Source organism: Acanthisitta chloris, unplaced genomic scaffold (genome assembly GCF_000695815.1).
Source record: "Acanthisitta chloris isolate BGI_N310 unplaced genomic scaffold, ASM69581v1 scaffold11918, whole genome shotgun sequence".
Lineage (NCBI taxonomy): Eukaryota > Metazoa > Chordata > Aves > Passeriformes > Acanthisittidae > Acanthisitta > Acanthisitta chloris.
Genome location: NW_008688720.1, coordinates 10455 through 23873, shown reverse-complemented (window position 1 = coordinate 23873; position 13419 = coordinate 10455). Strand labels below are relative to the sequence as shown.

The following is a 13419-nucleotide window of genomic DNA, read 5'->3' as shown; positions in this document are numbered from 1 at the left end:
TGTAGAACACATTTTTTTTCAAGAATAAAATTACTCTCAAATGGAAACTCCACCTCTGAAATACATACAATGCTCAAGGGAGCTTCAAGAATACTGTTAACTCAAAGGGGTGATCACACAATAGGCAAAATCAATAGAAACATTCCCCAAACTATCATTTTTTTATTTTGTGGTCCACATACAACAGATACAAGTCAGGATACCTAGATTCAATTCTCTGCATAAGGATCTCCCAAGCACCCTTGTAGAAATCACATTAGCCCTTCTGTATCTTAATTCCCCTAACAGCAGGATTGATATGACAACCTCTATGAGTACTGAGATACATTGAAAAACACAGACACTGTTGAAATACATGTTATGAATACTATCCCCAGTCCATTAGAAAGCAAAAGGATTAGCACAGCCTTTCAACTGCATCTTTGTCTTTTTTCATCTCAAATCTGATAAAGGTTTCTCCTTGTAGAATATTACATATTATGGCAATTATAGGAAAATATTATGGCAATGTAAAGCAACAGAATGATGGTATTTTCTCCAGTGTTAACAGTGGCATTGTTTATGTGCATGGCCAAGTGCATTCCGCATTTGATTTAATCAGGGTTATCAGTGCTGCATGGATGGAAAAGTATGAAGCACTAACATCTAAGATATAAGTGAATATTAATTAAATTAAACGCAAGAGAAATTAATTATTCATTTAATTAATTAAGTAGAAGAAAAGCTGCAATGGCACAGCGAATATTTTTGTTACTAAATTATCTAAGTAAGCTCTTTTCCTTATTTTTCATGTTTGGGCAGCTGGCACCTTTCTGATGTTGCTAAAGAGTAAATCACTCCTAAGCCCCAAAATGATGCAGCGATGCCACCCAGCGGCTCAGCAGCAGCCACTCACACGGCCTACAGCACAGTCCTCGCTGATGCCTCGAGCCTGCGTGGCCTGTGATCCATCAGCAACCCATCCAAAACCGCCACTGGGCACAGACGGTTAAACACATCTCTGCAATTTTCAGGAGAAAGGAGAAGCAAAGAAACGATCAGAAAACGGCATCATTTTCCGGCATTCACACACTGTTTCTCTGAAGGAAGCGTGGTGGCTTGAGCCCGGAGTCTGCCTGCATTAGCACAGCATTTACTTGTGCCTCAAGCAAGAGAAAACTATTCCCTTGGCCTGCTGAGATCCTCTTTTTTTGGCATAGCAGACTCAAAAGTGTATGACTGATTTGTCCTTGGCACTGCAGAAGCCATGTGCTTGTTAGCTATGTGAGAAGTCAGTAACAAGTCAGTAAAATCTCAAAAGCTGTTAATTTGGTGGTCTGGAGTATATGCAGGCTGGTAACAAAGACGTTTCCATACAACATCTTGGAATTCTGCCTGTTTTGGAATGAAAATTTTATTCACACTTTTATACGGTAACACTGATTTCATATTACTCACAAAAGGCAGGGTACGTTAACTTAAGCATATGTTAGATACTTGTATTTCAGGAAGGCAGAAATGCCTTTTCAGAGCTTTCTCCAGCATGCAGCCTCCAGATTTGTTGCTCTTTTCATTAACAGGCCAAGGAGGCTGCAAAAATTGAATATGATGAACTGCTAGCAAGGTCTCATAACAAAAGCCTAATAATAAAGTTACCTCTTCAGGTTGCCTTCTGATTGTTTAAAAAACTGTTTTTTAATCATTTTACCTTAGTCAATACCTAATTCAATAAAATCAAATCTAGCAAAAATAAAATGTTAGCTGTGTCCCAGCTGTCTCAGATCTAATATGAGGTAAAAGCTGTAATCATGAATCAGAGCTTCACTGTGTTAAGGACTGTATAAATATAGATACTTCAGAGACAGCAACTTTTACCAAAAGAAACCCCCATTCACCTCCTCCAAAAAAGTTCTCTATATATACCAGCATTTCCCAAATACCTCAACTGTTATAATAGGACTGTAAATATGATGGGACAACCCAAAAATACAGAGGGAAAGAAAGTGGGTTTTTTTCCAGGGAACGTTTACTAGAAAGACACATAAGGTAACACAAGCAGCCAGCTGCAGACAAAGGCAAGAGGAAAACTACATTGCCTGGCTCTTTGCTTTAAATCCTGGCTATCAAAAGCTCTTCCACCAAGCAGAAATGGCCAGGAGTTAAAATTAGAACCTCTCCACCTGTGAAGATGCAATGTACTAAATTAGAGCCAAGCTCTCAGAGATGCTGCTAATTATCATTTAATTATTGCAGTCATAGAAATAGGAGATGCATGTATGTTTGCAATAGGTAAAGTGCATCATGAGAAAGATAATCACATTGAAAAAATATCTACATGACCTCTTTTCTATATTCTCAGTGTGCACAGGTAAACAAGTCGTTGCATTACACATATTTCTAGTTCTAAAAGCCCCTGAGAACATTCAGCTTCTGACAATTAGAAATCCTCAAGAAAATTATCTCACACTTAATGATTTAATGTGCATCTCTCTTCACACTCAAATCTGCAGGCTGAATTAGACAGCTTAAAAAAATTCCTCATGCAACAAGCACAACTTTATAACCTACCAGCAAAGTAAAAAATAGAGAGAAAAAGGAAATTTTATGCTGAAGAACAAACCAGCATGTACTAGAATCAGGAAAAAAATACCCACGCAGAAGGTAACTAGACCCTTTTGTAAAAAATAAATAAAAATTAGTTTAGGACCAACACAGGAGGGAGGCCCTAAAACGGCAATTCAAAACAGCAGCATGGGTGCAAAGCCTGACTCATTTAAAAACGGAGGAAATAAGTTTCTGCCATAGTTACTTGCATTACTGGTAATGCCCTGGGGGTCAGTGACCCTTGATGCTCTCTGCAGTGCTGTCAAACCTGCCAAACCCAAAGTAACTCAAGCTAAAAAGGACCCCAAGGAGGTCTCTAGTTCAGCCTCCAGGGTTCCATCAGCCTCAACGTGAAGATTTTTTCCTTTCATCAAGAAAGGAATTTCTTATGCTGCAGCCAGTATTTGTCACTTCTCCTCCCACTGTGCCTCCAAGAGGAGCCTGGTTCTACAGCCACCTGTCTGGGAATTGAAGACAGCGAGGCCATCCCCCATAAGCTTTCTCTTCTTGTGGCTGAAAAAAAACCATTTTTCTGGTTTCAGTACCAGCACTTTTGCTTACACCTTGCATTCTAGCACCTTCACTGGTGGCCAGCCAGCCTGTTCCCACACAGCAGTGCCTTCCTCGCACTGTGCAGCTCAGAACAGAGCACAGCTCTCCAGCGCTGTCTCCCAAATCCCTCCTCCTGTCCCGAGCCTGCAGTCCTGCCGGCAGGATCCGTATGCAGTTGACATCTCTCACCAGCAGAGCACACTGCTGGCCCACACTCAGCTCGCTGTCTGCCAGGGCTCCAGGGCCACTCCTGCCAAACTGCTTTCCAGGCAGCTTTCCCGACTGTGCTGCAGGGCTCCGGTCTGCCCGGGGCGGGCAGGGACTCTCCATTCGACTTGGAATCCCTTGGGCGTCCTGTCATCCCGTTTCCCTAGCATGGGCAAATCCATCTGAAGGGCAGTTCTGCCCTCCAGCCTACCAGCTACTCCTCCCCATTCGACACTGCCCACTAACTAGTTTAACAGCATGTTCTGTCCAGCTGCTCCTGTCTGACAGTAAGGCATAAAGTAGCATCAGCCCTAGTACTGACCTCTTAAGAAATGCCACTAGCTACCAGCTGTCACGTGGACCTTGCACTGTCTGGCAGTCCAGTCAAATTTCCATCCACCTATTTAAACCACATCTTACTGGTTTGGCTAAAAGGACACTACAGAACCTGTAGAGAAAGCCTCAGTGAAGTAGAGATGAACATCAGGCACTGCTCTCCTTGTTTACAGAATCACTTACCACAAAAGTTCACACAGTTCACACTTGGCAAACCCATCTCAGTTGTTCCTACCCTCATCTTTGTCCTTTATTTGCTTGCAAACGGCTTCCAGGTGGACTTTCTCCATAGTCTTCCTGAAGATTTAGATCAGGCAGGCCAGGTGCTCCCTTCTTATCCTTATAGACAGTGGGCATACTAGTATGTTTGACCTTTTCCAGCCATCATGAAGCTTCCTCAATCACTACGACCTCTCCAAAATGTGCAAGAAGCCTCACAGTGACATCAGTCAACTACCTCAGCACCCTTGCAGGCATCACATCTGCTGCCATGAATACACAAATGTGACTTGCTCAAGTGCTGGTTTCTTGCACCGTACAAAATGCTTCAGTTCAGCGTAAGTCAAAAGTTTCACCAAATTTAAATTGGAGACAAACTATGAGTTAGGTGTAACTGAGTCCTGATTTATTTAGGTTAGTTTAATATAGTATCACCATAGCCTAAACACTGTTTAGTCAGATGTGTCTTCTCGCATCATCCCTAGGCTTCCTTGGCATGTACCTGAGATTTTGGACAACGAGATGGATCTTTTCTAGTCTTCATTCCACAATCTCTCCCCTTCAAAGTTGAGGTTTCCTTTTAATTTTCATTTACATACTCTTGCAAATACAGTCACTTAACTGTAAGGTATTTCATACTCTGCTTTAGACCTTGTACCTCCTTCTACATGTTGTGAGCATTCAATTAGAGTTTTTCTCCTCCCCATGTCTTTCTCAGCCCACTTTAGTCTATTTTTTCACACGTTCTTCTCGTATTTATGTATCTCCCCTCCTCTTCAACTTTTCCTATCACACATTACCCTGAAAACTCTGGAGATTTCTTGGATGCCAGTCCAAAGTATTGTAAGGCATCTTTCTTCATCCAGCATCAAGAGGCTCTGTTGCCTTGACACCAATAAGCAACAACACAGGATAGAAATTATCATCTCATCTGTAGAAAATCACAGATCTTGCAAGGCACTCCTGTCTGTTTGACAGAGTTGAGCCTAGACTTCATAAGTTCAGTGCCCAGACACTAGATTAACATAGCCCAAGTGGAAAACCACAGATGACAGAATAAGACTTGCCTGCTTAGCACTGCTTTTCCACAAAGCTTTTTCAACATCATGTTCCCTACTGCAGGAGGAGGCAGGGACATTTTCTAGTGACTCATGAAATATGGTTATCTTATCCACCTATGACGAGCACTTTGCTGGTAGGGAGGTGTCTTACAGGGCTACGTCTGTTCTGAACCACACCATCTATCAGGAGTCAGAGGGCACAGAAATGTGAGCAGAGTGAGATTTTTCAAGTAACTCAGTGACATTTTTTTGATAACTCTTGAAGAGATTTTGTACTTCAGTCAGTAGTACTCACAACATTTCTTACTGTCCCAAATTCAAGCAAACAACGTGACAATCCCAAGGGTATCGAAGGATGCTGCTATACTCTCACTGCAGCCCACCAAAGCTAAATTGCCAGCAACCTCATTTCTGTACTGCCTTATGGCACCTGTTGAGGATAGCAGAGGCTAAGTAAGATAAGAGTAAGATCATTTCCAGCAAGTGTGTAGTTTCCTCAGGTTACTATAAGAACACAAATTCTAAATTCTGTTTTCACATCAATTGCTTAAAGTAAAATTAGAATCCCAGGCAATTTGATCCAGTTATCAATCCTAAAAACTCAGACTTATTCAACTGAAAATCCTTTCTTTGGCACCAGCAAACACATTAAGGAAAGCAGAAAATGCATGAAACTGAGAAATACATGATGAGAAGAAAAGACAAATCAGTAATGGTCTAAAAATACTAATGTTTACACAGCATCTTTGATTACACATTCAAAGAGTACTTGTCTTGGCTAGTAAAACCATCAGGCTCAAGTCAAGCAGTTTCAACCATCTCTTTCTACACCAAAACATACTTTTCTAACAGTTAGACAAAAGCAATGGCATGTTTTTAACTACTCAGCAGTAACGACCAAAGAGTGGGGAAAAAAAAAAAGCCTCTTGAAATAGTACAATCCAAACACACACTTTTTCTTTTAGGGTACCTTAACTAATAACCTGACAGCTGCAATACCTACCACTTTTTAAAGACGGGTTGTTTGCCTGCTGATTCTTTCCATCTTTCTCTTTTTTAATATTCTTTGAATCTAAAAGACAAGATTCCATTACATAATAAATGTAATATTCACATCATAACGATGCCCAGCATAACACAAAGCTTTCAACAACACAGAGTATCTTGTTCCAAATACTGACTTTATTTTATTCATTTCAGTGCATAATCAAAAAGGCATTTGTATAACTTTAATCACCGCACTATTTTCCTTTCAAAACAGACTGAGAAGTACAGCATGAAAAAGCAGAGCTTTTTACTACTTTGTATCACATTACAGGGATAAATCTAGTTGCAGAATACATACTATTGGCTTCACAGACAGCAACCCTGTCCTAATTTTTAACAGTTTTACTCAGCCTACACACAACTGATCCTCAAGATATTGGGTACCTTTATAAACCTTGTCTAAACCACTATGAACTGAGAAACAAGGACAAAAACCAAACCCATCCTAAACGCACATTTCTGAGTTAAAGATTCCATTCTATATTTAGATTCTTGAATACTCATATTAATTTCTCAAATACTCAAATCAGCTACCTCAGTGCATATGTCAGTTATTTAAAAGAATCACTCAGAAGATTCTACCTTCCTATCATTCATCTCTACACACATTCAGAAAGGACTCTGTCCTATTTCATTTTTGATGGATTTCGGCATGTATGAGAGACAAAGGGCAACTATAATGCAGAAGACAGAGAGGCAGTTCCACTCATTCCTTTTAGTCTTTAAAATACACTGGTTTGATGACCTGTTTTTGACACTCATGGACTCCAGCTCAATTTAAATATGACACTGAGCTGGCAACAAAAGTACACGTACATCTGCAGATTAAAAAATGTTACCAAGCTCTGCATAGGAGAATAACTCTCAGTCTGTGAACACCTCAATACACAGAACAAGGCTGCTCCTCCAGGAAGGCATGTGCTTCAGCTCACACCTTGGGTCATCCTAGTTAGCCTGAACTGCTACAGGTGAAGGGATGGCTCACTTTTATCAAAAAACTGTGTTAGCAGACAACTCCTGTATCCATTCCCACCTAAGTCCTTAGCTACTGGTTGGCTTCCTCTTGGAACAGAAACACTCCTGACCTAGAATGTAAAACATGTGGTGACCAGAAACACTTGAAATACAATGAGTTGTTCTGCAGCAAACATTAAGCCCTAACAGCAAACAGAAAAGACACACTATAAGTAAGGCATTTCTTAAAACAGAGAGCACCAAAAAGCAACATACTTGTGTTCAAAAACAATGATCAAACACAAGGCTAACATTCCCCTTCTCTATCCTACAGGTCAAAGTATATTTCATCCAGCCTCTTTGGGACTGAGCTGAATCCAGACAATTTTCTACTGGGTAGCAGCAATCAACAGCAGAGCCTTTTGCCATGTTCTGTAAGCTCAGATAGTCAGGCTTTCCCCAAAACAGTCATGAGACTATCACAGACATCAGGCTGTCAGCTTACAGAGTAAGTAACTTCCAAAGAGGCAATCAGTAAGTCTCTAGGTGGGACTCCGTTGAAATAAGAGAACTAATAACTGCTTCCTGCGAACACCCAAAGCTTGAAAGGACAGAGTCATGAAAGAGTATCTACCCAACAGAGCCAGATTTCAAACAAGACGACAGCCTTTCATGATCAGAGACATCAAGAACAGGTGAAAGAATGTGAAAAAAATACAGCCTGGAAACCACATGTGTTCTCACTGACAATCACCACACAAATTATTTATTCCCTTACCAGTTATGTGTAGTGCCTATCTCAGAAACATCATAGCAAATATGAAAGCTAAAATAAAACTCTTAACACGTTTTTCTTATCAGTCATTAGAAAACTATGAGAACAAAAAGAGATGATTATATAAATGAGAAGTGGGTTTCTCAATAGAAATTGAGGAATCTGTTTCATCTGAGGTGGTGGCATTTTCGTGCATAGTAAACCCAAAGCACCATCACTATCACTTGTTTTTGATGGCCAGAAATTTGCTCTTCAAAATGGTCAAGTAAAGCACATCCAGCACATGCAGAAGCATCCAAAAATAAGTATCAACAAAATCAAGACTGTTTTCAAAGGCTTCCCTTACTTTTATGCATTCCAACCTTCAATGGAAAGTCGGGAATATTGTTACAAAGATGGAGTGTTTTGTGTCAGCAGATGAAAAGCTACTAGCAGCAAGAATTACCAATTTATGTCCACATGAGATACCCTGTATCTACTACCACCCCAGAAAACTTTCCCCCAGTCTATACTTCACAGTTGCTATGATGCCCTGGTCAGGTGTGCCTTTTTCAATGTCAGTAGTTAGGGCAGATAAAAAAATGTATGGTTTACTTTCAAAAACAATCAATGAAGAAAATAAATTTTATTAAAATCCAATGCTATAAGCATGAATCTATTTTATAAACACTTTTTTTTAATGCACACCAATCTACATTTGAAATTTTGATATTCTAAAGTCTAGCAAATTTAGTATCCAAAGATCATGTAAAAAAATTAAGACAAGACTATTATATCACTGGGCTGAGGAAGATGACTCCACACATGATCCTCAGCTTGGTCAAATTTTGAGATCAAACCTCAAAAATGAGGTTATGAAAGATGGAAATATTTCGTCAAGTACAATGAGTATTTTCTTTTCATCCCCTTCACTTAGCCACATTCAATGGCTAATTCCTTGAAACCTGAAAATGGAAACTTTATTAGAGAGAGTAATTATATTGGAGACAGAAGAGATGTATTTAGATAGAGTCTTGAAGCTCATGTGATAAAAATATATGCCAGTTTAATTCATAATCTACCTTCCTCTGTTCATAAAGTCCATTTTTGAAGAGACAAGTTTCAGTCTAATTTCCAATGTAAAACACAGTATGTTTTAGATCAATTGTTCAAACAAGAGTGAAAATCAAATGCTGCTGCTGTGGACTTAATCAAATGCTACTCAGTTCTCTTTTAAAAAAACAACAAAGAATGGGATATGATTTTCAAAGAAAGTTTTGAAAATATAGTAATCCACATAAGTATATAGAGTTTATATATTTGCTATGTAACTGTATATATTTAGCCTATAACACATGCAGGCTAAATACCCCATGAAAGATTGTTTTCGTTTAGGCAGCAAGATAAGAGTACAACATATAATAAAATTATAAAAGCAATGTATTCTACTGTTCACTGTTTTTCTACAGTGCACTTCATAAGCTAAAGCTTTAGATACAAACCAAGATTAGAATAAGATTATTTAGCATAGTGCTTTCTGCTTAGTGATTCAAAACTCCACATGTTTACATTAGTCCCACCCTATCTGTAACCACAGAATTCTGCTGATAAGATTATTCAACAACAGACAGGCAAGAGCAACCACATCTACCATGCAAGAAATTAGAGACAAAGAAGAAAAAAAAGACAAAGTTATCTTGACTGGCTTGTGAATACAAAACAGAAAATACTCAACAGAAGGCAGTGGTAAAGCTCTGGTAAAGATAAACCTGGGTGACCAATGTGTACTTCCTCAAACTCCTGTGCGGAACTACAGCTTCTTGTCTGAGATGCTTTAAAACTCCACTTCTTTCTAGAAGAGTTAACCTTTCAACAAACAGGATGTTCACTCTGTCTGAGTGATGGCAAGCACCACGTATTTTGACAGCAGCAGTTTTTACCACAGAATGTTGTGCTCCATGAGGAGGCACATATGTGCTATCTTCTGAGACTTGCCATTTGCTTGTTGTCCAATGTGGGGAAAATGCAGTTCAAGTCATTCTTTCAAGATTTCTGCAGCTAAAACCAGCCACCCTAAAGTCTTCAACTCTGCTGGGTGTTCAAAACATGGCAGGATACCCTCTTTCTCAAAGAGACTCCTTGTCTCTTCCTGATGGATGTGAAATACCTTTGGGTGACAGAAACCTTTGCTCTTCCCATCCCACACAGTTACTTGCCCTCAGATGAAGGTTACTAAGACAAGCCCAAGACTTACCATTGTTCAGAGAGTGCCTTCTTCACTCCCTACCACACAGGGCTGTGTGAGCACCTTTCAGTTACCCTTCACCAAGCCTCAGTGTACACAGTTGAAGATATCAAGACAGAGTGAATATGAAATTTCCCCCTTCCCTTCTTTTTGTACTTCCCTAGTGAGATTCTTATCTTATCTGCCTGGAACAGGGAGTCTCTTTGAGTGTATTTAGACAACAGCCATGCAGAAAACCTACAAGAGAAGCGGACAGACTTCCTCCATAAACTCTTGGTGCAACAATTAAATGGATGACTCCTGCCATTACAGAAAATCTGTTCTAGCAAAAGACAATTATTTACCAAGGGAACACACAAGCACATAAAGCAGCTTGGGCTGAAGGTGGAAAGCTCAAGAAAAGTACAAAAAGTGTCAGCAGCCTTTTATGGGGGAGGACTATGAATCTGAAAGCTTTGAAAGCAGCAGCAACCTGGTTTCAGACAGTTGGTCTTTCTCTTTTCACATTCTTTGTTTCACCAGCCCAAACACTCTTGTTTCTGGTCAAGTCTCACTCTTTATTTTAGGACTGAACTCACAATTAACTTGTGCAGACATGACACAGCAGAAATCATACCTTTGTGTTACACTGTGTATTTGTGGATTAACTTTTTTTAAAAACTCTCGTTTTATCTTCAACAGACAGCTGCTAATGCCATTCATCATGATAAAATCTGGTTCCTTGTACTACTCAGTCCTGCTAAATTACATGCAGTTACAGAATAAAACTCTCTATTTTATTTAATAGCACATCTGGACATATTCTTCAGTTTCAGACTAGAATAATGGTCTCAAGGCTGTCACAGGACAGAATTACTTTTGTTGAACTTGTGGAACTCCAGGACAGCTAAATTTAGCTTACTTTTTCTAAAAAAAATGCAAAGTTTGAACTTACCTGTATTCACTATGTACCATAAACTGTCTTTTTCAATCTAACAGTATAATAATTGTCGAGTTAATAGTCCACCAGCTTCAAAAAGGGAATCTAGCAGGTTCCCCACTTTCTTTCCTCTTGAATTAAAGCTACCAGGCCTTACCTTTAGCTGCTGTTCTCCCCATGGTAACACTTCTGTGATCTCCCCTCTCACAATAAAAAGGCTGAAGTTGAAAGACCAGTTAATTCTTCCTTTCAGCACAACAGTTTCCTGTGGAGCAGTAATACAACAAGTTAGAGGGGAGGTTGTTGTTGGCGTTTGGGTTTTCTTTTTGTGGAAGGGATGATTTTTTTTGTATTGGTGTGTAATTATCTTGCTGGTTTTAAGTTGCAAATGCTTAACAAACTATGCGTAGAAGAGCAACATGTGAACAATGGTTACATCAAAGTAGCAAGGGTACCAAATGCAAACTTTAATTGTTTTAGACAGTTCACTGTATAGTGATTTGCATTTTCTGTGGACTTCTAATACAAAAAAAAGATATAAAATGTGCTTTATTCCTTTTCCCCAAAAAAAACATTACTGAAAAATGAAAGAAAGACTCTTGTACATAATCTACTCATCCCACCTCACTTGCACAGAGTTAAACAACCAACTTAAACACTTTTGGGAAAAAACACACTATCATGCACAACTACAGCTGAAGAGGGAACAAAACAGTGATGTACAAAAAATTTACACAAAGGCCCAAGTCCTCACTGATACCACTGCCCACTACGACTTGTAACAGAGCACAGAGAACCTGTTAGGGAAATTCTTACTGTAGATAAAAGCACTGAGCCACATTCTTGTAGGGTTTAGAAACTAGAAGGGACAGATTAGCTAAATTAGTGTAAAACAGCAAAATCAAGCTTTATTTTTGGTGTGTGTTACTGTGATTTTCTACTCCAGCATCTAGGTTTTTTTGAACTTTGACTGTGTTCAAGTCAAACTCATTTGAAGCATTTAGTCTCGAAGTCAAGGAGATTATTATCCCTTTCTATTAACTTTTCAAGTAATAATTCATAAAAACACATTTAAATTTCTGACTTATGTTCTTGGATAATTTCCTTCCAAGGAACTCCCATGAGTTTTAAAGCTGACATCATCAGAAGTTTTAGACTTCTTTTAAATTTAAGAATGTTTATACTTTTTCTGACATGAATTTTATCAAAGGTAACATTTTTAGAAACTACACATTTACAGTGTTACATAAAAGAATAGCTGAAAAGCAGGTTATCAACTTGAAATTGCTTAAATCTTCTACTCACATGGTAAAAAGAATAAAATTCACATGTATATCACATAACAAGAGAGGCATGATTCAGCTGAGTATTTTCCTGAAACTGACTTTTAGTGAAACTTCAAGGAACTTGCACACTATGGTGATGGACTGCATGATGAAAACTTTAAACAGTGCAAGTCCTATGTCTAAAACTCATTACGTTATTTTTTTAAATGCCAGAAATTGAAGAATTCATTTAGTGTATGTGTGTTGTGTGTGAACACGCTGGACAGTTAATACAAAAACTCTCAAGACTGAGCCCTGAAAGCAGTTATAAAAACCTGAATACTGCCATAAAACAAGCAGGTTTTGCTACACAATAGCATTCATAGCAAAAATGATCATCAGGGTTAAGAACAGAAATCCTTTTAAGCTATCAAATAAATTTTGAAATACTTGATCCTTTCATAGACTCCCCCAAAAATTCAAAGCTTTTCCACTCCAAGTAATAAATCATGAAAGGTGATGCAGAGTCAAAGTAACTGTTTTTACAGATTACTTTAAAACAGTGAATGGTTTTTATCTTTTTGTTCCAAGTACCAGATTGCACTTGGTGCAGTAATAAAGATTCCAACCCTGCAGTGATAGTCATCAAGTTTAGCACAACTGGAGCGTCTGTCAGGACATAAAAAGGATTCCAGCTTTTCATTAGCTTGTGCTGTACCAGAAAGGCTGCTTTACAGCATGCCCACCAGCCTGTTAAAAATATAAGACAACTAAAAGTTCTGAAAGCACTGTTAGAAATGAGGCAAATCCAACTGCAGGAACACAATATATATTACTGCTTCCAAGAGGTGCTACTTAAAACTCACTTACACCTAAGTATTCGATTCAGAGCTGCTATTAAATTAGCTCACACATAGTGCTGTTTGTCACAGAAAACATTCAAGAACAGTATTTCTGAGCCTCTTACCTAACAACCACGACATGCTGCTGAACTACAGCAAAATGAAAACCAGTTACCTCCAAAAAAGAGCAGGATCAGCCTGAAACAAAGTGTAACTTCTTTAGCAGGGGCAGACCTAGGAGCAGCTTTCCACCGCCTCATGTAATTAAGCGGCAAACAGTAAGCAAGGCAGTTATGTCCTTTGCTAACCGAGACAGAGTCCTCTTACGTCGCACTCACCATCACCAGCCTGGCTCAACCCACTGCACATCCGCCACACAGGAGAAAAAAACCACAAGCAAATACAGGGAAAAACCTCCAGGGGACATTTTGGCAA

General features: G+C 39.0%; 1 protein-coding gene across 1 annotated transcript in view; it reads right to left on the bottom strand.

The window, feature by feature from the left end:
• Positions 1-11142, bottom strand: part of SCML2 (sex comb on midleg-like 2 (Drosophila)) — a 52761-nt gene extending 41619 nt beyond the window's left edge. The window contains exon 1 of the mRNA XM_009081140.1: positions 11035-11142. Within this exon, the coding sequence (XP_009079388.1) occupies positions 11035-11056 (22 nt within the window). The 5' untranslated portion in view covers positions 11057-11142. The remainder of the gene's footprint in view (positions 1-11034) is intronic.
• Positions 11143-13419: the final 2277 nt, after the last annotated feature.